Source organism: Drosophila sechellia, chromosome X (assembly GCF_004382195.2).
Source record: "Drosophila sechellia strain sech25 chromosome X, ASM438219v1, whole genome shotgun sequence".
Taxonomy (NCBI): Eukaryota; Metazoa; Arthropoda; class Insecta; order Diptera; family Drosophilidae; genus Drosophila; species Drosophila sechellia.
In genome coordinates this window covers 11,416,405-11,439,159 of record NC_045954.1, presented here as the reverse complement: position 1 = coordinate 11,439,159, position 22,755 = coordinate 11,416,405, and the positions used below count along the sequence as shown (strand labels likewise).

Genomic DNA, 22,755 nt, shown 5'->3' with positions numbered 1-22,755 from the left:
TATAAAATAATAATGAAACGGAATTATGTACGTTTTTTTAAGAATTTAATTTCTAGTCACAAAAAATATATGAGCACAAGTACATCATCCTCTACAAGTTTAAAACACTCTGGCACCGGTAAAACGTTGATCTGGCAACTTCGAACAGCCACTTGTGTGTATTGGTGCGTGAACAGCGAGAATGGCAAAACACAAAAACGAGCGAGTCGCACACACAGAGACGTAGTTGATTTGGAAAGGGGCCTGTGCGAAAAAGTTGCTTGTATACCGAATGATTAATACATACAGCTGTGTCATGGCAAAGAGAGAATACAAATCCAACCACTACGAATACGAATGTCGCTCTCCAGTGGGGATTTTAGAAAATTAATCAATATAAGTTTTGAAATATACTCGAATTTGTAATTTGAAAAACGGGTTTTGCAACAGGGAAAGCGGGAAAATGTCGCAAAACAGATGGGCATCCGCATCGAGTATCGATGCGATACATCGCACGCATATCGCCGCGAGAAAAGGAAGCTATCTGCGTCTAGCCGACGTTTTAATGCTCTATGAACTGGAATAGTTTCTAGTAAATTAAATTTCGCTTGAACAATTTGGCAGCAATTGTCAATTGCCATTTTAGTAGATCATCAAATTGGAAGGCAAATCGCACTGAAGTACATATGAAACCATTTAACTGATCACATTGATAATGTATTAGATAGGATTACCGCTATCTAAAAAAGTGATAATGCTCTATGCAAGGGTATAATGAACGAATGGCAGGCACATGGAAGGCACAAACAGAAACAACTAAATTGCAGCTGCTATGTTGCTGGACGAATAGGGTAAAAACAGCAACAGCGAATGATGGCGGCAAAGGCAAACGAGTGATAGGTGAACTGAGGGGCGTACCGGCGGGGGGATCGAACTTGAGTCGACTGTTAAGTAGGGTTCTGTTTTTTAAATATCAAGTTGCCGCTCGACCGCTCATTTAGCTTAGACTTTGAGTAGCACACGTGTGTACTCGATTATGGAACCAGCAGCTGTTCTCGAATTAGTTAATGCTTGAAAGCTGGAACAGTTTTGTAATATTTTCGATATTTATACATGTATAGCTACTTTTTGATCACTATAGTTCCATCTGTAAATGTTCCAACCCTCAAACCGCTGATTAATTATGTACATTATTTAATATGTATGCATTTTTATTAAATGCGCAAGTAGACAAATTCTATGCACTTAACTGCATGTAAGGGCAACTTTTTAACCAACCAACAACATATGCATGCATTTCTATCGCTCTTCGTGCTGAGCCATAAATAATTTCGGTTCGCGCAAACAAGTCGGTAAAATTCAGCAAACCTGACGCACCCCCTCATGAATATGAATAATGGCACAACGACGCCGCTGCCGCTGACAACTGGCACAACAAAAGCAGCGAACATGCAAAGACACGCTGTTTACACTAGAATATCGCGAATTCTTAAATTATTAACAAGTCTCACTGGAGCCCAACCCACTCACAGAACCCATTCCTTTTTGTTTTGCAACTTAGTACTGATTTAATCGAAGGGCCTGAATATAGAGATAAATATTTTTAAGAACATGCTGCTGTTTGTAAAAACATAAAACATATTTGCATTAACTAAACTAATAAGGGTAAACATTGCTTCAATATACATAGGTATTTTTTACTCGAAGTTTCTATAACCCGAACATGGCTTTCGGTTTCATGGATGTTGATCGACAAAGCCGCGTTTATGCCTCCGCTTTGAACAGGTATTCGTGTAATGACGCACTGCGCATAAACGCAGCGGCAGAGACGATGGCAGAGCGGCGGCAGAGAGCACGGACGTCGCCGGCAAAATGAAATGGAACGCCAAGGGTGCCAGAGAGATACAGATACATTCGGGCAGCGAGTGCGGGCGAGATAGAGCGACAACTCCTGTTCCCGGTTCGTCGTCGTTCGTCATTCCCATATTCGCTTCTCGTATTCCCTCTCATTCCCATTCGCAATCCCAATTCCCGTCACACGAGTTAGCAGCACATCGCACAGCTGCATCGCTCCGCTCCGATCCTTTTTAATTTTTTGTTGTGCTTTCGGTGGCGTGCTCATTTCGAGAACAGAGTAACCCCTTTTTATTTGTCAGTTGTCAACGGCGCCCCTGCAGGCAGAAAGCAGAAGCAGAAACTGAAACAGCAGAGGAAGAAGAAGAAGCAGCACAGCACGGGCACAGCACGAAGCACGCAGCTCAGCACAAGCACAGAGGCGAAGCGAAGCAAAGCAAAGCAGAGGCAACACAGAAAAACAGCAAAGCATTGGAGTAGTTGTTTGGATGTGGACGGAAAGGAAGACTGGCGGCGACTAACTAAAAGGTATTTGTTGTTCACCCACTCATCTGTGTGCGTGCAGTGCGCTAGTGAAAAGCTGTTCTCAGCGTTTGCCAAAAAGACAAGACGTACGAAAAAAGAACAAACAACAACAACAGCGAAAAAATAGTACCATTCGTTTATTTAATGCTCGCGTTCGTATTTTTTCGAAAACCTAGATGGAAAAGAAATTTTCTGCTGCTGCTGCTGTTGCCTCAGTATATAAGTGTGTGTGTGTTTAAGTCAGTGTGTGTGTGTGGTGTGCGTGTTTTTGCCTGTGTATGAGCGCATGGCTCTCTTTGGGTGGCGAGAGCGAGTGTGCTGAGTGAGTGTGTGTGTGTCCGTCCGTGTGCCTGTCAGTTTGCCTGTGTGAGTGCATGGCGGACTAAAAAGAACCCGACGACCGCACTGTAAAAATTCGATTTGTGTGCTGTGCACACGGCGGCGGAAGCGAGCAGATTTTTGGCAAATAGTGAGCGATTATCGGATTGAGTAAATACAACAAACAACAGAGACACGGCCGCAGCAGCAGCAGCATTAACAGTAATCAATCGAACTACCTCCCGATGCCACCGCACCGATCCCCCTTGCATATGTAATCGTAACTGTAAACCTAATTGTGTGCCTCTTTTCTTCTCTTTTCATCCACTCTCCTTTGCGTTGCTGCTTCTTCGTGCTCCCTCTCTCGCACTCGCATTCTCTCTGTCTCTCACGTACTCGCTTCTTTCTCGCCGGGAACTCTCAACGCACGAATAGCAGTACGTTGACAGGAGCAGCTCGGAACGGACAGGAAAAGCAGGAGATTAAACAGTAAGCAATAAATTGATTTGGCGTATAGTAGCTTACACCTAAGTACATATATCGCCGCATATATAGTCAGCCGGGCACTTGCGGATCAGCCAACGTCCTGGGACCCAAGACGATAGATACCACGATACGGAGATACAGCGATACCACCAATCATTAGCAGGCGACAACGACACATCCGCATCCGCAGAAGATGTCCAACGGCAAGGCGACGGTCTCGTTCTTCGAGACCGGGAGCACCACACAGTTCGAGTACTGCTACCAGCTCTATCCCCAGGTTCTTAAGCTAAAGGCCGAGAAGCGCTGCAAGAAGCCGCAAGAGCTGATCCGCCTTGATCAGTGGTATCAGAATGAACTGCCTAAATTGATTAAGGCACGCGGGAAGGATGCGCATATGGTATACGATGAGCTCGTCCAGTCGATGAAGTGGAAGCAGTCGCGCGGCAAATTCTATCCGCAGCTTTCCTACCTGGTCAAGGTCAACACACCGCGCGCCGTCATCCAGGAGACAAAGAAGGCCTTCCGCAAGCTGCCCAATCTGGAGCAGGCGATCACAGCTTTATCGAACCTCAAGGGCGTCGGCACCACAATGGCCAGTGCACTGCTGGCAGCCGCCGCTCCCGATTCGGCACCATTCATGGCCGACGAGTGCCTGATGGCCATACCAGAGATCGAGGGCATCGATTACACCACCAAGGAGTACCTCAACTTCGTCAATCACATTCAGGCCACCGTGGAGCGCCTCAATGCAGAGGTGGGCGGGGATACGCCGCACTGGTCGCCGCATCGCGTGGAGCTGGCCCTCTGGTCTCACTATGTGGCCAATGATCTCAGTCCCGAGATGCTCGACGATATGCCGCCGCCGGGATCCGGCGCCTCTGCCACTGGCACCGGTTCACTCAGCACAAACGGCAACAGCAGCAAGGTGCTCGATGGCGACGATACCAACGATGGTGTGGGTGTCGATTTGGACGACGAAAGCCAGGGAGCAGGTAAGCAGCTAAGATGATCCGGTAACTGCGGCTAGATACACACATGCAACAAAACACACAAACCGAGTAATCTTTTCCAGAAACCAAGTTTTTTTCCTTTCCGGAATTTTCCATTAAACATATGTTTGTAGTATCGTAGGAGTCAATTTACAATTTAAAATTTATTTGCTACGCGTGGTGTCATGTTAAAAAAAAGGAGGAATTTTAAAGTTACTACTGTAAAATTGGTAACTTTTAACATATTATCACTAAGCTTATACTTGTTGGCAGCTTAGCAAAAGTGTTAGGACGTCCAATAATTTTAAACACAGAGAGTTTCATTGTTCGATTACTCTGACCGCAGTTTGCTGAGTTAACAAATTGACTATTGATGGCTAATCCAATGCTTTCTATCCCCCAGGCGGTCGCAACACTGCTACAGAATCGGAGACAGAGAATGAGAACACCAACCCGGCTGCTCTGATGCCTTTACAGTCGGGTGAGGCCAAGAATAACGCAGCTGCCGTTGGCGCCGCCCTGCAGGACGGTGATTCCAACTTTGTTTCGAACGATTCCACCTCCCAGGAGCCGATCATCGATGACAACGATGGCACCACACAGACAACGGCCACTACCTCCACAGAGGACGGTGAGCCCATCGCCCTAGACATTGGCATTGGCATCGGTTCGAGTGGCACACCGCTCGCCTCGGACTCTGAAAGCAATCAGGAGGCTCCGCCCAAGACCAACAGCCTGCCCATCCTGACTCCCACACAGCACTCGAGCCAGAATCAGAAGCAGGCGCCGAGCCAGCCCCACAAAACTAACAATTCGATCACCAACAACGGTCAGGCTGCTCCATTGGCAGAAGAGGAAGCGGTTACAGCAGCACCACAGCCAGCCAGCAAAGCGACTGCAGCACCAGCCAATGGAAATGGTAACGGGAACGGCGTCCTGGACGACGAGGATGAGGATGAGGCGGAGGACGAGGAGGAAGATGAGCTGGACGAGGAGGAGGATAATGAGGCGGAGCTAGAGGCTGACGAGAGCAATAGCAGCAACGGCATTGTGAGGGACAGTAAACTGCAGCAGCTGGCGGCGAACAAGACGGTGGATGCGGTTTCGCCGGTAGCAGCGGGTGCAGACTCGGCACCAGCCATTGGACAGAAGCGTACTGCCCTGCACTGCGATATGGAGCTGAAGAACGCCGGCGGAGTGGGTGTGGGCGTGGGGGAGAAGTCACCGGAGCTAAAGAAACTGCGCAGCGAATGAGGCGGAGGTGAGGAAACGAAATACGGATACGGATGCGGATGCGTGTCAGAAACGGGGATCGGTTCGGCTCGGCACGGTTCGTTTCGCCGCGTATCCGGTGGAAAGACATTGTATGTAGTGCAGTTGAGTCGACATAGAGACATAGAGCAACATTACCTACACTTTACCACAACAACATTCAAGAAATTCTACTATTAAGCAACTAACTATACATACATATAATATATTATATATATATATATATACAACATATAACGAGAAGCGAACACCCAACACACTCCACTGTCATACACACAACACGAAACGACACACGCCACAGACAGACACAAACACACACACAACCCAACATAACATGAACATAACCGATCAGATCAGAGCGGAATATAGGATCCCGATCCAGAAGGCAGTAAGCAGCACCACAAACAACATTTCAATAGCATAGGAAGCGCGCCAAGATGAAGAATCAGAAGAATCCGAAGAACAAGCAGCAGAATCATCAGCAGCAGCAGCAAAAGAGAGTTCAGAATGCAGCGTTAACGTAATTTAACTGAAACGAAAAGCAAATGCAAACATGAATAGTAACTACAAAACAAGATCAGATGGAAATCGATATTTTTACACAGTCAAAAGGAACATTTAAATATAAAGAAAATTTACAAATGCCGCAGTTGCCCACTACATACAAAAAAACAAAAAAAAAAAAAAAAATATGAAAAAAAATAAAAAGCGAAAGAAAACAAAATGATTAAGATGGAAACAACAATAATTATAATAAAACAGAAACGTAATTTATATACATAGGTATTTAAATTTAATAATAAATCAAAACTTGTCGTATAAACCAAGCAAGCCCCCCACCACCATCTCCACCACCCCCTCGACCTTCGACCCGCAGCAACTCGCGCTCTCTCTCTATCTCTCTCACTCAAAACACGCCGCACACACAATACACCCCCTCCCCACACACATTAAACACACAAACACTCGGAAGAAACAAAACAAAACTCATTTCAACACTAAGAAATTTTTGTGGTCGTAATTATAATAATATAATTTATATTATGTGTAAAACTTTTTTTTAACTTTACATATACTGAATTTTTTATAATTTATATGATAATCACTTTTCATTTGATTTCCAAACGAGAAAAAAGAAGAAACGGAAGCATAAGAAGTCCGCATCTTAATTGCACCCGACGCAGGTCGTCCGATCTCCGCGTGGTTTGGGTTGCCGGTACCGGGTGGTTTCCCCGATATCCACGACCCATACCACTCGCAGATCGGTCGGAACTTTGAAAGTAACAACACATCTGAAAATTATAATCATTTTTATTATTAGTAGCATAAGTGCGAATAAAATGTGAAATATTAAGAGAACACGGCATAAAACTGAAAACATCCCACAAGCATCTTCAATTGTTTTATCACCTCAATGGGTTTTTTGCATTTGGCGTTTGAATAAGCGTTACATCGAGAGCCGTTGGAACTAGTCATCGACTTATCGGAAATAATCTTATGGCTTGTCCGAATATGGCAACGCTCTTCAAGTGGTGGGCAGATGTATCGATGTCTATGCATCGATAGCATGGTGTGCTAGCTACACAGCTCTAGTGCTAATCAAAAGAAAACACAGAACAGGACGGAAATATATAGAATACTTTTGCACTTAATTCGAATTTGCCACGACTACCTGGCCAGCTCGATCGGCGATATAGAGCGCCGGCCCATCCGTCGTCAGTCAGAAATTTCATTCCGGCATTGATCGAGCTGCGTGAAACTTGCATTCCAGCTGGCCACCATCCATACGTCCATATATCCTTTATAGAATATCTATAACTCGAAGAGGAACCTAGCCCCGCCGACCATGTCATTGGATCGCCTTGGTTGCTGGCCGGATCGGAGTTAATTGGGACTATGCGCCGGAATCGAAACAGCTCGACATCGAAGTACACGTAGAGAGCATTCCCGAGTCCGCCCCCCGTTCGGAGCTCCGTTCCTTGATCCCCTGGCAGATCGATTGTGGTCCCGACGAGCGGAGGGCAGAATCCAGAGGAGGAGCAGGAGCAGGAGCACCTGTGGGAACGCCGTCATGCTGCTGGTGCGTCAGCTATTCGGGGCTTCGGCCAACTCCTGGGCACGCGCCCTCATCATATTCGTACTGGCCTGGATCGGATTAGTCTACGTGTTCGTGGTCAAGCTGACCAATACTCAGGGCCAGCAGGCGGCCGGGGAGAGTGAGCTGAACGCCCGTCGCATATCACAGGCGCTCCAGATGCTGGAGCACACGAGGCAGCGCAACGAGGAACTTAAACAGCTTATCGACGAGTTGATGAGGTAGGTGGCTGGAGCTGTGGGGATACAGCCGGGGCAGCACAATAGCACAAAATATATCATTGTTAGCACTCGCCTGGAACCCCTTTTGGGTTAATTGCGATTTTAAATACCGCCATAGCTGTGATATCAAAGAGATTAGCATCAATCAATAACCAGTTCTCGGTTTATGTAGAAATAAAGAAGCTTCAATAGTATTTGTATTATATATAGCTTCCTGAAACATTGTAGCATAGCAGTTACACTTTTGCGATCACCATTATGATGATTTATCAGCAGCGGGGCTAATTATTCATGGCACGTTCGCGGAATTACATGCGATAAGCTGCTTTGCTAACCTGAACCCCCATCTTTTTATTTTCCAGTGACCAACTGGACAAGCAGAGCGCAATGAAACTGGTGCAAAGGCTGGAGAACGATGCGCTAAATCCAAAGCTGGCGCCCGAGGTCGCCGGCCCGGAACCAGAATCCATGTTCGAGTCCGCCCCCGCTGATCTGCGCGGTTGGAATAATGTGGCCGAGGGAGCGCCCAATGATCTGGAGGCCGGTGTCCCCGATCATGGCGAGTTCGAGCCCAGCCTGGAGTACGAGTTCACGCGCAGACGCATCCAGACGAACATCGCAGAGATCTGGAACTTCTTCAGCAGCGAACTGGGCAAAGTGCGTAAGGCAGTGGCCGCCGGTCACGCGAGTGCCGATTTGGAGGAGTCCATCAACCAGGTGCTGCTCCAAGGCGCCGAACACAAGCGCTCTCTGCTGAGCGACATGGAGCGGATGCGTCAGTCCGATGGCTACGAGGCCTGGCGGCACAAGGAGGCACGCGATCTGAGCGATTTGGTACAGCGGCGCCTGCACCATCTACAGAATCCCAGTGATTGCCAGAATGCTCGCAAGCTGGTCTGTAAGCTCAACAAGGTGCGTTTTATAGATTATTCCCATTTCTTGAGCTAATCTTTTGGTTATGGTAAGTACCACGTTACTTGTCAGTCCGATGAGTATATTTAAATACCTAGGAAATGGTTTACTTTCCAACAAGTAAATCACTTAATCGGCTTATAATTTGTAATTCTATATAGTTATTAGTAATTAGCTATTCATTCTGTAACTGCTTTCATATGTTTTTATCGACGACTCTAATCTAATTAATAATTCCTCAATCCCCAGGGCTGTGGCTACGGCTGCCAACTGCACCATGTGGTGTATTGCTTTATAGTGGCCTACGCCACCGAGCGGACGCTCATCTTAAAATCCCGCGGATGGCGGTATCACAAGGGCGGCTGGGAGGAGGTGTTTCAGCCGGTGTCCAACAGCTGCCATGATGCGGGCACCGCCAACACCTACAATTGGCCGGGCAAGCCAAACACCCAGGTGCTGGTGTTGCCCATCATCGACTCGCTGATGCCGAGACCGCCGTACCTGCCGCTCGCCGTTCCCGAGGATCTGGCGCCGAGACTTAAGCGTCTGCATGGAGACCCCATCGTTTGGTGGGTGGGTCAGTTCCTTAAGTATTTGCTTCGACCGCAACCAACGACGCGGGATTTCCTTACCTCTGGCATGCGCAATTTGGGATGGGAGCGTCCCATTGTTGGGTATGTGAATCAAGAGTGAATTTGTTTTCTTGAAGAAATTTAATATTCGGTTTTTTCCTTACAGCGTTCATGTCCGTCGCACGGACAAAGTGGGCACAGAGGCGGCCTGCCACAGTGTGGAGGAGTATATGACCTATGTCGAGGATTACTACCGCACGCTGGAGGTAAACGGCAGCACTGTGGCTCGTCGGATTTTCCTCGCGTCGGATGACGCCCAAGTTATTGAAGAGGCGCGCCGAAAGTACCCGCAGTACCAGATCATTGGTGATCCGGAGGTGGCGCGCATGGCGTCCGTATCCACGCGATACACGGACACCGCCCTGAACGGGATCATTTTGGATATCCACCTGCTTTCCATGTCCGATCATCTGGTGTGCACTTTCTCGTCGCAGGTGTGTCGCGTGGCCTACGAGATAATGCAGACGATGTATCCGGATGCAGCGCATCGGTTCAAGTCGCTGGACGACATATACTACTACGGTGGCCAGAATGCGCACAATCGCCGCGTCGTTATCGCCCACAAGCCGCGCACGCACGAGGATCTACAGCTGCGTGTTGGTGACCTCGTCTCGGTGGCTGGTAACCATTGGGATGGCAATTCCAAGGGCAAGAACACCCGCACCAACCAGGGCGGCCTATTCCCCTCGTTCAAGGTGGAGGAGAAGGTGGACACCGCCAAGCTGCCTCTCTATGCGGGCATTTAGTTAGTTGCTCACATCACTACATTCTCGACCATGTTGCTGATCGATCTGTAAATCCTATCTGCCGCATTCCACCTGGAATTTCCATGGTGCACTTCGATTCGGCTCGGATCAGCATTCAGAATCTTTCGAATGTCCAGAATCTCAAATGAAATCTCGCTCTTTCTGTACTTGTCCATCAATATGTGACTTTTTCTTCAAGTTCTCGTCTGCGCACTTTTACGCTCTGATTTCGATTCCGAATCTTATTCTTATTCTGCATTTGTACAAGTCTTTTAATAAGATGTAAGTCGAAAGCCGAAGAAATTATGTTGACAAGAATATACATAAATATATTTATATATATAAATAAATTATATATAGAAGTGCATGTAGTTTCACTAAGCGCAATATAGTCTATCACCTGTAAAATAGTTAAAAAAAAAAAACAAAGATAAAAAACGAACGCAAAACAAAACTAAAACTGATAAATTCAAGCGTCATAGAAAAGAAATAAATAGTAATGTTTTAAAAAGAAATTATTGAAAGCGATTGTCCTTTTCTGCAACTCTGGCCTGTGGGCTCTGCTACCAGGCGAACAGGAATTTCAGAAGGGAATCTTGCTACTTACTGGTTATGCCTGGTTGGTTTTCAGCAGAGACCGGCTTCTACTTTGTTTTAAAATCAATTATTTATTGATTTCAAAATGTTATAGGAATTTTAGCACTGGTAATAAGCTGCTCAAAACAGTTATTATTTCATCTATATGACAATTTTCGGAGGAGTTATGACGAAAATTCCCTTTGTAAATGTCAAGTTTTTGCAAAAGCCGTTTTTCCGAATTTCGGTCATCAAATAATCAGTTTTTTTGACATAACTTCAAAAATAATAACCTGAATATGGAATGTCATACCTCGTTGAACTCGCAATTAAATTTCCAATCAAACTGTGTTCAAAAATTGAAATTTTATTTTTTGGCCATTTTTTGCAAAATTTGATGATGTTACCCTTACCGAAAATGCGAAAATCGACCCAAAAATTAATTTTTCAAAATCAGTCAAAAAGTGATAGGGATAGTTAGTAGTGGTAATTAGCTGCACAAAACAGTTATTCTTGTACTTTTATGACCATTTTTAGATAAGTTATGATAAAAACACCTTTTGTATAAATCGTATTTTTGGCCAAAAGTCATTTTCCAGATTTAAAGGAAGAAAATATTTAGTTTTTTGGCCAACATTTCGGAAATAATTATCCAAAAAATATTGCCATACCTTGATGAGTTCGTATTCAAAATTCTAATCAAACTGTATTTAAAATTTGGATTTCTAATTTTTTGCCATTTTTCGCAAATTTTGATGAATTACAAAAAATGCGAAAATTGTTCAAAAAATAAAATTCCCTAAATCCTTTTAAAAGTGATAGGGATCGTTAGGATTGATAACCAGCTGCATAGAAAAGTAACTATTTCAGCTATTTTACCATTTTAGGATATCTTATGATGAAAAAACCAATTGCAAATATAACATTTTGAACAAAATGACATATTTGGAGTTCAAAAAAAAAACCTTGTTGATTTTAGCTTGTTATTCGTATGACTTACATCAATTACATTAGCCTGTGGGTTGAAAGCCTTTTTAACCTGAGCTGAATATCAATGATCATTCATCAATAATATGCACTGTATTGTAAATATATACATATAATCATCGAATATTGAAGGACCAGTTTTTTATGATCGCTTTGCAGCGGTTCAAGAACCCCGAGGCGCCGGTGAAAGTGCAAATTGAAGATGCGTGCCCTCGTGATGATGAGTCAAGTCGCGGTAAAACACTGCTACTCTCAAAAAACTCGCAGGAATTCCAAAACACCAAAACAAGAAAATTCCCCAAAAAAAAAATAAAAAAAAAACGAAACGGGTGCCGAAAATTCGAAACGCGATAAGCCTCCACACACCGTCAATAAAACAAAATAAGAATAATACAATAAGCACGCGCGTGTGTGTGTGTGCATAAATAAATTAAAGGCGTCTGTGTGCGTGAAGCAATTGTAAATGTAATTAAGTACTCAATGAACCGCAGGGAAGTAAAAAACAAAAAAAAAAAGATCCCAGATATAAAAAAAAGAATAATAATAAAAAAAAAATAAAATTAAAACAAAGCGGCCAAACAGGCAGCTAAACCGGCAATCAGGGAATCGGAAAAAGGAGCTCCGCTCGTTGGACAAGGTCACGTCGGTGTCGTCGGCAGCTGGAGCGGATAAGCCGTCTCATTCCGGGGGCTTTGGCTTCGTTCTCGAATTCGGATTCAGTTTCGCCTTCTGATAACCGACGCCCCCGGCTGCGTATAAAACATTGCCAGTGCGGCTCAAACATCAGCACTTGCGGACCAGCATCCCAGTTGATAACACCTCGCTCGATCCCAGAGTTACCACCAGAGATTAGCCAAAACCAAATCCAGTGTCAAGCAGTATGTCGCAGTTCAGTACCGTTGCCGCACTCCTACTCCTCGGCCTGGTCGTCATCCTTGGCGGCCACGGTGGCCAGGCGGCCGTTGCCAAGGTCAAACTGAACAATCCATGTAAGTTAGTGGTGCTGTCCACTTGGGTGCCAGCCAGTCAGTCATATACGATACTAACTATTTGCTTCTTTGCTTGCAGCGCATCCCGGCAAGTGTGTGCTGGACACGCACACGATCCTGTCGCCCGGGGAGACGGGTCTGGCGCCGAATCTGCCATGTGTGCGGGCCGAATGCCATGCGGATGGCTTGGTGACCTTCAAAACCTGCGATGCAGTCGCTCCGCCGCCGGGCTGCAAGCAGCGCGACTTTGTGAACATCAATCGCGAATTTCCCGCGTGCTGCGAGCGGAAATACAATTGCGACAAGCACATCTAAAGTCATTATTAATTGCCATAATCCTTAAATTGCTCAACTAACTAGGAGGCAATGGGCAATGGATTTGTTTTCAGCTTATTATTTCGTTCTTTTTTTTTTTGTTTGTTTTATTTATTGTGTATACTACAACATAACAATTAAAATGTAAACGCTTAGCAATACAATTAAATAATTTAATAGAATCATTAACAGAAAATACATATGCATGTACGCTTGCTTGTGTGGGCTTAGTTGGGTGTGGAGTATGATGAGATGAGGTGTGTGTGTGCATTCCCCAACCCAACTTTCAATCTCATCATCCGATTCGGCTCGTTCTGGCACCGGATAATAACGTTGAACCACTGGGTAGCCATATACCATCGGGCTGGTATGCGTGGCCGTGGTTGAACGCTACACTCACTACACTAACTGATTACACTAGATGGCTGGCGCATTAGACGCAATAAAATCGAATTTAAAAGTATTAAACAAAATCACAAGGACGACGAAGGCAGGGAGGTAATGTTACTAGGCGATTTGTATATCCGTCCAGAACGAGCCGAATGTATGGATGGATTGAATCCTTTTTGGTGTGGTGTCTCTCCAGTTGCAATCGCAATTTCCTGCTTTTGCTAATTCGTTTGTTTGTCTGTTTGTTTGTTTCTAGGTTTCTTGTTGCTGTGTTTCCTTTTTTTGCTTTCTGTGTGTGTGTGTGCTCGTGTAGATCAGCGGGACGCTGCCACCCCCCACGTCCCATGCCCCAAGCCCCATGCCCCATGCCCGACCGACTTCTATCGGCTGAGATTGTTGATATAGAGCGCGTGGAGCTCGGTGCGCGGAGTATTCTCGAAGAGGGCGGCCCGATTCTGGCCCTCACCCTTCTTGACCCAATGCCCGTAGACACGGAAGGCACAGCCATCGATGACCTGCAACAAAAGTTGAATTAGTACATGCTAAGTATATGTATATTCGAGATATGGATCCTTGTGGCAACTCACCTTGCGCAGAACCTTGACGCGATACGGATCCCGGATGGCCTCCTCAACGTGCAGCGGCTCGGCGGTGAAGCGCAGGCGCCGTATGCGGATGACGGCCCGTATCACGAGTATGGCGAATTGGAACTTTTTGCGCGCGTTGAAGCGACTTTGTTTGCGCAGCTAAACATCAGATAGAGAGAGACAGGGAGAGAGAGAGGGCAAAGGATACGGATTAAACCATCTGGATGCTCGGCAATGCGGATCGATCTCTTTCTTTTGGCTTCGTGTTTGGGTTAGAGGTGCACACGCCACGGGTTAAATTAGCAGGGGATTATGGGTTTCTTGTTAACTCGACTCGTGGTTAGCAGTTGGTGAACTACAGCCTAATGGTTAATGGTTACTTCCTCGGACAAACGAGGAACAACAACACGGATCGTGGACAGCGATATGTTTCGATATGCCCAGTAGTGTTAGTCCTTTTCTTTTGGTTGTTATTTTTTTAGTGAAGAGTACAACATCGAGGTCAGTGTTTCGATGGGTGATTCGTGGTGGCATTAGTTACTTTCGTTTCGAATGATTCTAGGTTTAGATGGTCAAGCGGAGGCAGTAACAGAAGACAACAAAGCCATAACCGAAAGCCATTAGCCAACAGTTTGGGGTCAGGGGTCAGAGGTTAGGGCAATGGGTTAGCGGTGTAATTACAGTCAGAGAAACATTTCGACGTGAACCACAACATTGACAACTGGCACGATATACATACATACATAGATAGATATATATACACATGTGTGTGGCATTAGGCAGATAGTACGAATATACATAGATGATAAATTTAGGTATATGCGGAGTGGGCGTGGTTGTATGGATATAATACTGAATGCAAATCTATCTCAGTTTGACTTGGTTTACTCACAAGGGAGTCTCCACAACACCGACTTATAGACACACATCTTATAAGGGCGTTGAGACTCTGACAATATAGAGAACATGACACACAAACAAAACGTGTATAACATCATCAACAGAGGAGAAATTAAACAAAATAATCCGTCAGTGAATCGATTTTGGCGTTATTTCATAATTGATACGATTATAGATGGGCAGCATATGCACACCCAAAAGTATATTAAATCCGAATAAAATAAAGCTTAGAATTGATTTTACAAAGTAATTAGAAGCAATGGTTAATAACTTTTGTTACGATCGAAAAGCACCATAGTTTTACTTTGGGTGTATATATGTACACAGTGTGAATGTAGGGTTATTGATAGTTAAGTTTAAGTCAATCATGCTAGTTAGCTTATCTAACTATCCTGACTTCCTCCACAAGACACATGAGACAAATGAGAGACACTGAGTGGCGGGATTAGTGATCTATATACTACTATACTATTTACTATAGGGGCTACAACACAGAGGTATAAACGGCAGAAGCAAGTCAACTACATACAGTTCTTGTAAATATCATCCAGTTCACCCGAGAGATATGTACTAGAGAAAGGTGCATATAATACAAACATAGTGTTTACTCGCTATGATATGACTAAGTGTCAGCTATAAGGGAATACAATAATAGTAATAGTAATAGTAATAGTATAATGCAGTAGAGGTACTTTCAAAGTCTTACGCTAAATAGTAGACGAATGGTTTGGTTTGGTTTTGGGTGGAAAGCAGCGGTGGAAAGCATATCGATCGCTAGATATAACGATCCATCGACGGATCAAACATCATTTAGAAAGAGACAGCCGAACGACATGATGGAGTGAAATGGATTAATGGGTGAGTGATACAATGAAGGTGAATCGAGTGCAGCTTGTCTCTGATGATTGTGGATGAGTGGAGTCGACCGATTCGAATCAACTAAAAGCACTAGAAATTAATCGGTAATAGTACGTGTGGCAACTAAATATTAGGTAAAACCCACGCGGCTGTCAAAAAACGTTAGCAAAAACGAAAAATTCCATACAAAACTGACTGATACATAGTGTTTAACCAAATTATTATTCAAATTAATAAGGAATGTTAAATGTTTGAAAAGTAATCAACATAAGATTACATTTAAAAGTATTTAAGCAAATATAAAACACACATTAAACAAAAAGTTCAAATAAACAATTGTCAAAAAAAGGCATTTAAACATTTAAAAGGATAGCTTTAAGTATTCCTTTAATGACTGAATGGCTAACCACACTGTCTAAAAATCTCAGGCAAGTCTAATGCTCTGTGGTATGCAATTTAACGTTTCCCTAGCGATTCCTGCCATGGCCCGCTGGGCCATTCGTGATGGGTAAGCAAGATCAAAGAATATCATTGGAAAACCTGCCTGCACTGTAGGAGGTGCATACACCGATTGCTTGCCATCGCCACCGGCCTGCAATTGTTGATGCTGCAACTGCAGCTGCACCGGCAGCTGTGTCGTCTGTTGCTGCTGGTACTGCTGCTGCTGCTGCGTCTGATGCTGCTGCGGCTGCTGCTGATAGTAGACCGTCGCCGTGAGCGTTTTGTGGGAGGAGGCGGATGCCAAGGCCGAGGTGTTGGTGTTGGTGCTGGTGGCGTAGGAGTTGGAGGCGCTGGATGGCGACATGGCATGGCAGGTGGCGGATGCAGCACTGGCAGCCGCATCGTCCAGCGGCCCGTCGCGCATTCGATTCGACGAGTAGGAGCTCTGTGGCGCACAGTACAGGTAATTGGGGACACCGGCGCCACTGCTGTTCAGCTGCCTAAAGCGATTCGATGACGTCTCGGATTGGAGCAGGTGCCTGCTGTTCGTGTGGGCGGCCGCGATGGGCGGGGCCGGATGCCGACGGTCACCCATTAACACCTGATCCCGTCGACACCGCGATTAATAAACACAAAAAACCGAAGGCGAGGCGAGGCGGAGGAAGGATGAGATTGGCAGTGGGCAGGAGGGTCAGAGGCAGCAGCAGATTAGGCCCGGAAGAAATTAAAATTGGTTTATCAGTCACGGGGGTTAAATCAAAAATTGGGTTGGGTGAATCACAGGACTTTCTTATACGTATATGAATATAATACCTAAAATGACTTCAACTTACAGTCTACTTATATGAACTGTGGCAATTGTACAACATCCTAGTGGACTACTAATAATATATACCTACGTTTTCATACTTATATGCACCTTGTGGGGGTATTGTATCTGAAGTACGCCCGATATCTTGAATTTTATTCTACTCTATTATTTTACTCTGTGAATTCTCTTCAAGGTATGGGGGGTACTATCACCAAATCCTCTCAAATCTCACTGCCTTTATATCCTTCTTCTCGCTAACTGAATGGTTAATGCACGCTTGCATGCAGTGACTCAAATTAGGAATTGGGGTTTTCTTTGGAGGTTGGGATAAAGGAAACCCTGCTAGATTTTTGTTTGGTTGATTGGTTGGCATGCAGACACAGTTATTAACTTGACAGATTATGATTCAAATGGCGAGCGCTGAGCTGCAGACGTGTGTTATCGTTTTTAGTTATCGAGGCAATCGGTTGATTTGTACAAAAAACACACAAAATCGACGAAAAACATCGAGTACAAAAAGGAATGGGATTGGAAATGGGATATATATATATATTCTTTCTTTTTTGTTATCATTGTGGTGTATCGATCAGTCGACAAGCAAATCAAATCAGATGCAAACAAAAACGAAGCAGATCGGGTACGTATTCGATTTTGTTTCGTTTTTCGCTGGCTATTGCCGACCGGTTAAAAGTTATTATGCTTGGCACAGATGACCTGAACGGGTTTTAAATAAATAAACATGTATAGTATACAATTGATATGCACTATGATGTACAGTTTAGCTGGGTTATATTAGATCGGCACAGAACGAAACAGAACAGAATGCAACGAAACACAGACACACGAATGCTGGGCCGGCAGGGTTGCATATGGTCATTAGTTGGGTCTGCCGGCCCGATTGTTTGATTTTATTATCGGGAATAACAGGATTATCGGGATAATCGTTATTACAGCAATTACGATTACGTCTCCCATATCAATATATGGACACGGAGACACATAGCACAGAGAGATTAAGAGATAGAGAGAGCTTTGGGTTAGTCCGGGAACGGTTCGTTACCAGTGCGATCTCAGTGATGCGACTCATTCGTCGGGACTTGGTCGACAGGCTGCGCTTGAGGCCATCAATGTTTTGCTCGAACAGCTATCGATGGTAGTGTGTGTTCGTTATCGTTCGTTTGGGTTCGTTTAAAATTAATTGGATACGATTTGATATATAGTTTATATGTAAGGAAAAGAAGAAAGAAAATGTTTGGTATAATAAATAGTAATCATAGAAATAAAAAGTTAACAAAACGCAAAGAGGGTCCGAAGGGTTTTCATTTCTTTTTCTTTTTTTTTAAGGGGGCGGGGGATCCAAACTAATGACTGATCCTGTCAGGCTATAAATCTGACAATTGAACTAAGCTACGTGGTTAGACTGCTACCCTAACCGAATTATAAATCATAATCGTAATTTTAGGAGGTAACAGTAAGAAGAAGCAGTTAATAGGCTGTTGTGAGTGGTTGGTTTGTGAGTCACAGGTGGGTGTTATTTTCCATCAGAGTGTGTGTTCTTAGGTGTACGTTGTGTTTAGAAACATTTGCAGGGCCATGTGTTTGCTTGGTTGGGTGGATTGGTTGTGTAGAAGATAAACCCACCCGAGGTTAAACCCATCAACTAGAGATCTAGTATCTATGTACAAGAACAGGAACCCGAAAGCTAAACTCTGCTGCCCGAACACAAAAGGCGACTCGAAGGCGGACCTCATTCTTGGCGACTAATTGAACTAATTTGACTGATTTTCCTCTTTTATAGGCGGTTGTAGTAGTGGTGGTGGTGGTAATCGGAGCCCGGCGGCTGCCAACAATTCAAGCACTTACCATTTGGTTGAAGAATGGATGTCTTAATACTTCCTTGACGGTTATACGTTGCGCAGGATCAACGACTAGACATTTGCGTATCAGATCCTTGGGATCCTCTGCAATCAATCGAAACAAAGCAAGTAAGCATACGTTTGGCATGTGCATATCAATTGGACTAACCTGAAATATCAGCCCACTCCGGCGAGGTGAAGCTGTACTTGCCCTCCATGATATTCCGCAGCATAACCATCTGCTTGCGGTGCCAGAAAGGTGGACAACCGACGAGCAGCGTGAACATAATCACGCCACAGGCCCATCTGCAAACAACAAAAAGAAATCGAAAAAGAAATGGGTAAAAGGTGTCAATTTTTCCTATTAAAATTTTTTGCTGAAACCAAGTAACGTAGATACCAGTGGGAAACGTTAAAGAACTCGAAAATACAAAAGGCCCTACGTTTTGCTGAACCGAAGAAATATAGACGTCGGTATCGGAACTACTCAGATTTCATTCATGACTCATTCATTAAAATGCAGACCTAAAGATCAAAACAAATTGCCTGACACGAATCACACCAGTAAAGGCAATGTATGTATAAACAACTATCAGCAAAATTTGCGTCTATAAAAAAAAAAAGGAAAACGGGTCTAATATCGATAAAAAAGTTTAGGCCTTTCTTTTATATTTATGTAAGCAAAAAATTGTAATAATAAAACTAGCTGTTAACATGAGCAATTTAGTAATTTGAGCAGACAATTCGTATTACAATAAATGTGATACTTTTTGTGCTTAAATTACCTCTATAATTTACGTGAGCCAAAAAAAAGGTGTAATGCAGTAATAAGTGGCTAGTTTATACGCTCTTACATGTCTACTTCCTGCGAGTAGCCGGGGGATCCCTCGAACATGTTGCACTTGAGCGTTTCGGGTGCCAAATAGCCCGGCGTTCCGCACAGATCTGAAAGAGGGAAATTACATATAGTTTAGCTTAGCAAATAAAGGAGGATCCTGTGTCGTTATTACTTGTAAGTTTCTCGCCCTCTTGCAACTGCTTGGCGAAGCCAAAGTCAGTGATCTTAACGTTGTGGTTCTCGTCCAGCAAGATGTTCTCGGGCTTAAGATCCCGATGGACAATGCTCTTGGCGTGTATGTACTCGACGCCCTCGAAGATCTGTCGCATAATGGTGCGCGTCTTCTTCTCGGAGAGCGTCACCACAGAGGTCAGATAGTCGAAGAGTTCGCCTTTGGGACACAGCTCGAAGACGAGGAAAACAAATGCATCTGACTCAAACACATCCTGCAGATCAACTGTGCACGATAACGTAGATGGTTAGTGGTGGAATTGAGTAAATGTGGTTGCTATGTGAGACTAACTTATGTAGGGATGCCCCATGACCTGGCGCAGTATTGAGATTTCTTGTCTGGTTGCTTCCAGCATGTGATATGGATTGGTCTCGCCCGACTCTGTGGTGGCGCCCAAGTCGATGATCTTGGCGGCGAACTCCTTGCCGGTCTCTTTTTCGATGCATCGCCTCACGGTCGAGCTGATGCCCCTGTAAGACAAACATTGCATGTAGATAAAGAGCTCTGCTTCTGCTGCACTTGACATTGCCATGATCGGGAATTTATCTAATCTCTAATCCCTAGAATTGTAATATGTAATTAGCCCTTGTTTTCGCTTAGTCTCTACTATTTGCTTGGCAAATTCTGATCTTCGTTGTGGCGTGAGTGGGCGGAGAAGTGGCCGGCAGACAGGCGCCGCTTGAAAAGCAGCCCATGCCATTGCTCCATGCAATGGAAGCTTGATGAGGCTGACTCACTTGGCACCATTTAGCCCAAACTGCATTACTGCAGACTTGGCAGTAAGAGCTTGGGAAAGCAGAAACGATCGATATTTGGATGTTCTAGTGATTTCTGAGGATACAAGTATCAATATTTCTACGATCTTTAAGTTGCAAAATTAACTACGCCAGGAATATTAATTATTTAAAGTGAAAATAGAAAGAAACGTATTTGTGCAGGTTAAGTGCAGGATCAAAAGGATCTGATAAGGGGTCTGAGATCACGGCAAGTGTAATTTGATTCTTACCTGCCCAGAATCTCCTTGGGTTCGTATTTGGCATAGAAGCCCTTGGCCGCATCCTTGTCGGGCAGCAGGTCATCCTCCTCGTCCTTGGCCATTAGATTTCGTGAAATCTTGCCGGCTGCCGAAACGGCAGTGTGGAATCTATTTGGTGAACGAGCGGAAAGCAATTGGTTAGTGAAGGATTACATGATGATGACGGTGATTATGGTCGCAATCAAGATCAGTTAGTTACTCTGTCAGGCTGCCTGCTAATGAAGATGATGGGGATGGGATGCGGTGGCGATGGCGATGGAGGAGTAGGAGGGTGCTGTGTTTTCTGGTAGTGTTCTTTTGATGAGGTTGATGCGATCGTTTAAGGCGTTGCTATTTTTATAACGACAGTGTGGAAACGAACGGACGTGTGACACGAGTGGAATCTCTCGCCGACTGCGATTGAGACTGTGACTCTCCGACTTTGCGACTTTGCCGACAATCAGACTTGCCGACTTTCCGACTCTGCCGACTTTCGTTCTTTTCTTTTCGTTTCTTGTCGCCTCGCCTCACTTCGCTTCGCTTCGTTCCGTTTCAGTTTAGTTCAGTTCAGTTCGGTATTCCTTTTAATTACCAAGCCCCTGCTATTCGATTCCACCCGATTCGATTGGAAGTGGATCCTCTCCTGTTGCTCTCAATTGCTCTCTCGCTCAGCTGTTGGCGGCTGATTTAATTAATAACGAATGCCAACTGCAAAAACACAGATCGATTTGAATAACAGGCAAAAATTAAATCAAAAATAATAGAATTAAAATGTATTATTACACAAGTGTGTGTGTGTGTGTGCGGTGTGTTCACAACGAATGATTACACAACTACAACTTTGTTTTGTTTGCATTTCAAAAGGGTGCACATTATCGTTGCTGTTTTTGTTGTTGTTTAGCCTCCTTATCACTGATACTGCTTCTCTTCTTCTTACTACTGTTGCTGATTTCTTGCAGTTGTTTTGCTAGCACGCACACACACACACGCACGCTCTCATGCACCGACTATGTGCAGCAGGTTCCTTTTGTTTTTGTTTTTGCTCTGCTCTCGTTTCACCCATCCTCCTTTGCAATCCCACACACACACTCGCGCACACATACGCCGCACAGCACACATATACGCACACACACGCACCATCGTGGACATCCAACTAAGCGGGTACATTTCAATGTCAACTAAGGTTAAAAGTAGTACGCTTTTTGGCGGAGTTGGCGCCCGTACCGCCAGTGAAACACATACACGTGTGACCGCTCGCCTCTTGAATCGCTGGCAACGACGTCTCGAACATAACTCTACACAAAATATATATTCCTCGGATTAAATTGCTAGTGCAACAATAAAACCCTGTATTTTTGACACAATCACAAAACTGGAGGTGGCACTAGTACCGATATCGGAGTAATACTATCGATTATTCCCGACAATCTGTCATATCGATAACATACCGATATCTATTTACGATGTTTAATTTTAGCAAAGACATACATCGACCAGGGATGACACAACTAGCTAAGACACCCACCCAATTTAGCAAAGACTTGATCCCCATTGGCATGGTTAGCAAAGACGCACTAAAAAAATTAAACCTTCAAAGCAGTTATTTTAAATGAAACCGTTTCTAAATACCAATTAAATATAACAAACATAACTGCACTATTAAAATTAATCACTTCATAGAATTTAATAATAATTCAATGTTAACTTTTAACAATAATTGTTGCCAATATTTTGCTATCCTTTAACTTAAAACACGCAACTAGAAGTTGATGTATATTATATTTATTTACGGAATACAATTGTAAAAAATATTCAATAAGCGCTAAATGTATATAATAATTATGAGGCAAATGTTACATTTTCCTTTGCTTTCTTCCGCCGAATGGGCAAGCGGAGCTTAGAATGTTCTTCATTTTCGTTTTGGAAGGGTC

General features: G+C 44.2%; 4 protein-coding genes across 13 annotated transcripts; 3 read left to right on the top strand and 1 right to left on the bottom strand.

Moving 5' to 3' along the window:
- The first annotated feature begins 1,913 nt into the window (after positions 1 to 1,913).
- Positions 1,914 to 6,801, top strand: LOC6619900 (protein bfr2). Of its 3 annotated transcripts, none has more exons than XM_032725758.1 (4): positions 1,914 to 2,361; positions 3,115 to 3,165; positions 3,232 to 4,154; positions 4,555 to 6,801. In XM_032725758.1, exons 3-4 carry the CDS (start codon positions 3,356 to 3,358, stop codon positions 5,403 to 5,405), a joined length of 1,650 nt encoding a protein of 549 aa, XP_032581649.1. In that variant the 5' UTR covers positions 1,914 to 2,361; positions 3,115 to 3,165; positions 3,232 to 3,355; the 3' UTR covers positions 5,406 to 6,801. The 3 variants fall into 3 exon arrangements, with proteins under 3 accessions (XP_032581649.1, XP_002044112.1, XP_032581650.1); XM_002044076.2 differs by having other exon boundaries at positions 3,112 to 3,165; XM_032725759.1 differs by lacking the exon at positions 1,914 to 2,361 and adding an exon at positions 2,763 to 2,898 and having other exon boundaries at positions 3,112 to 3,165.
- A 194-nt stretch (positions 6,802 to 6,995) lies between these two features.
- On the top strand, positions 6,996 to 10,391 carry LOC6619899 (alpha-(1,6)-fucosyltransferase). The gene is made up of 4 exons (XM_002044075.2): positions 6,996 to 7,739; positions 8,102 to 8,651; positions 8,901 to 9,325; positions 9,390 to 10,391. Exons 1-4 carry the CDS (start codon positions 7,495 to 7,497, stop codon positions 10,027 to 10,029), a joined length of 1,860 nt encoding a protein of 619 aa, XP_002044111.1. The 5' UTR covers positions 6,996 to 7,494; the 3' UTR covers positions 10,030 to 10,391.
- A 1,985-nt stretch (positions 10,392 to 12,376) lies between these two features.
- On the top strand, positions 12,377 to 12,908 carry LOC6619898. The gene is made up of 2 exons (XM_002044074.2): positions 12,377 to 12,581; positions 12,661 to 12,908. Exons 1-2 carry the CDS (start codon positions 12,473 to 12,475, stop codon positions 12,894 to 12,896), a joined length of 345 nt encoding a protein of 114 aa, XP_002044110.1. The 5' UTR covers positions 12,377 to 12,472; the 3' UTR covers positions 12,897 to 12,908.
- A 147-nt stretch (positions 12,909 to 13,055) lies between these two features.
- On the bottom strand, positions 13,056 to 22,228 carry LOC6619897 (phosphorylase b kinase gamma catalytic chain, skeletal muscle/heart isoform). Of its 8 annotated transcripts, none has more exons than XM_032724663.1 (12): positions 22,067 to 22,228; positions 21,417 to 21,532; positions 20,816 to 20,953; positions 20,101 to 20,279; positions 19,750 to 20,034; positions 19,594 to 19,684; positions 18,909 to 19,045; positions 18,747 to 18,844; positions 17,944 to 18,027; positions 16,176 to 16,673; positions 13,874 to 14,032; positions 13,056 to 13,801 (listed from the first exon to the last, which is right to left on the bottom strand). In XM_032724663.1, the coding sequence occupies exons 3-12, from the start codon at positions 20,905 to 20,907 to the stop codon at positions 13,667 to 13,669; spliced, it is 1,758 nt and encodes a 585-aa protein (XP_032580554.1). In that variant the 5' UTR covers positions 20,908 to 20,953; positions 21,417 to 21,532; positions 22,067 to 22,228; the 3' UTR covers positions 13,056 to 13,666. The 8 variants fall into 8 exon arrangements, with proteins under 8 accessions (XP_032580554.1, XP_032580555.1, XP_032580556.1 ...); XM_032724664.1 differs by having other exon boundaries at positions 22,049 to 22,213; XM_032724665.1 differs by lacking the exon at positions 22,067 to 22,228 and adding an exon at positions 21,962 to 22,036.
- Between the last annotated feature and the right edge of the window lie 527 nt (positions 22,229 to 22,755).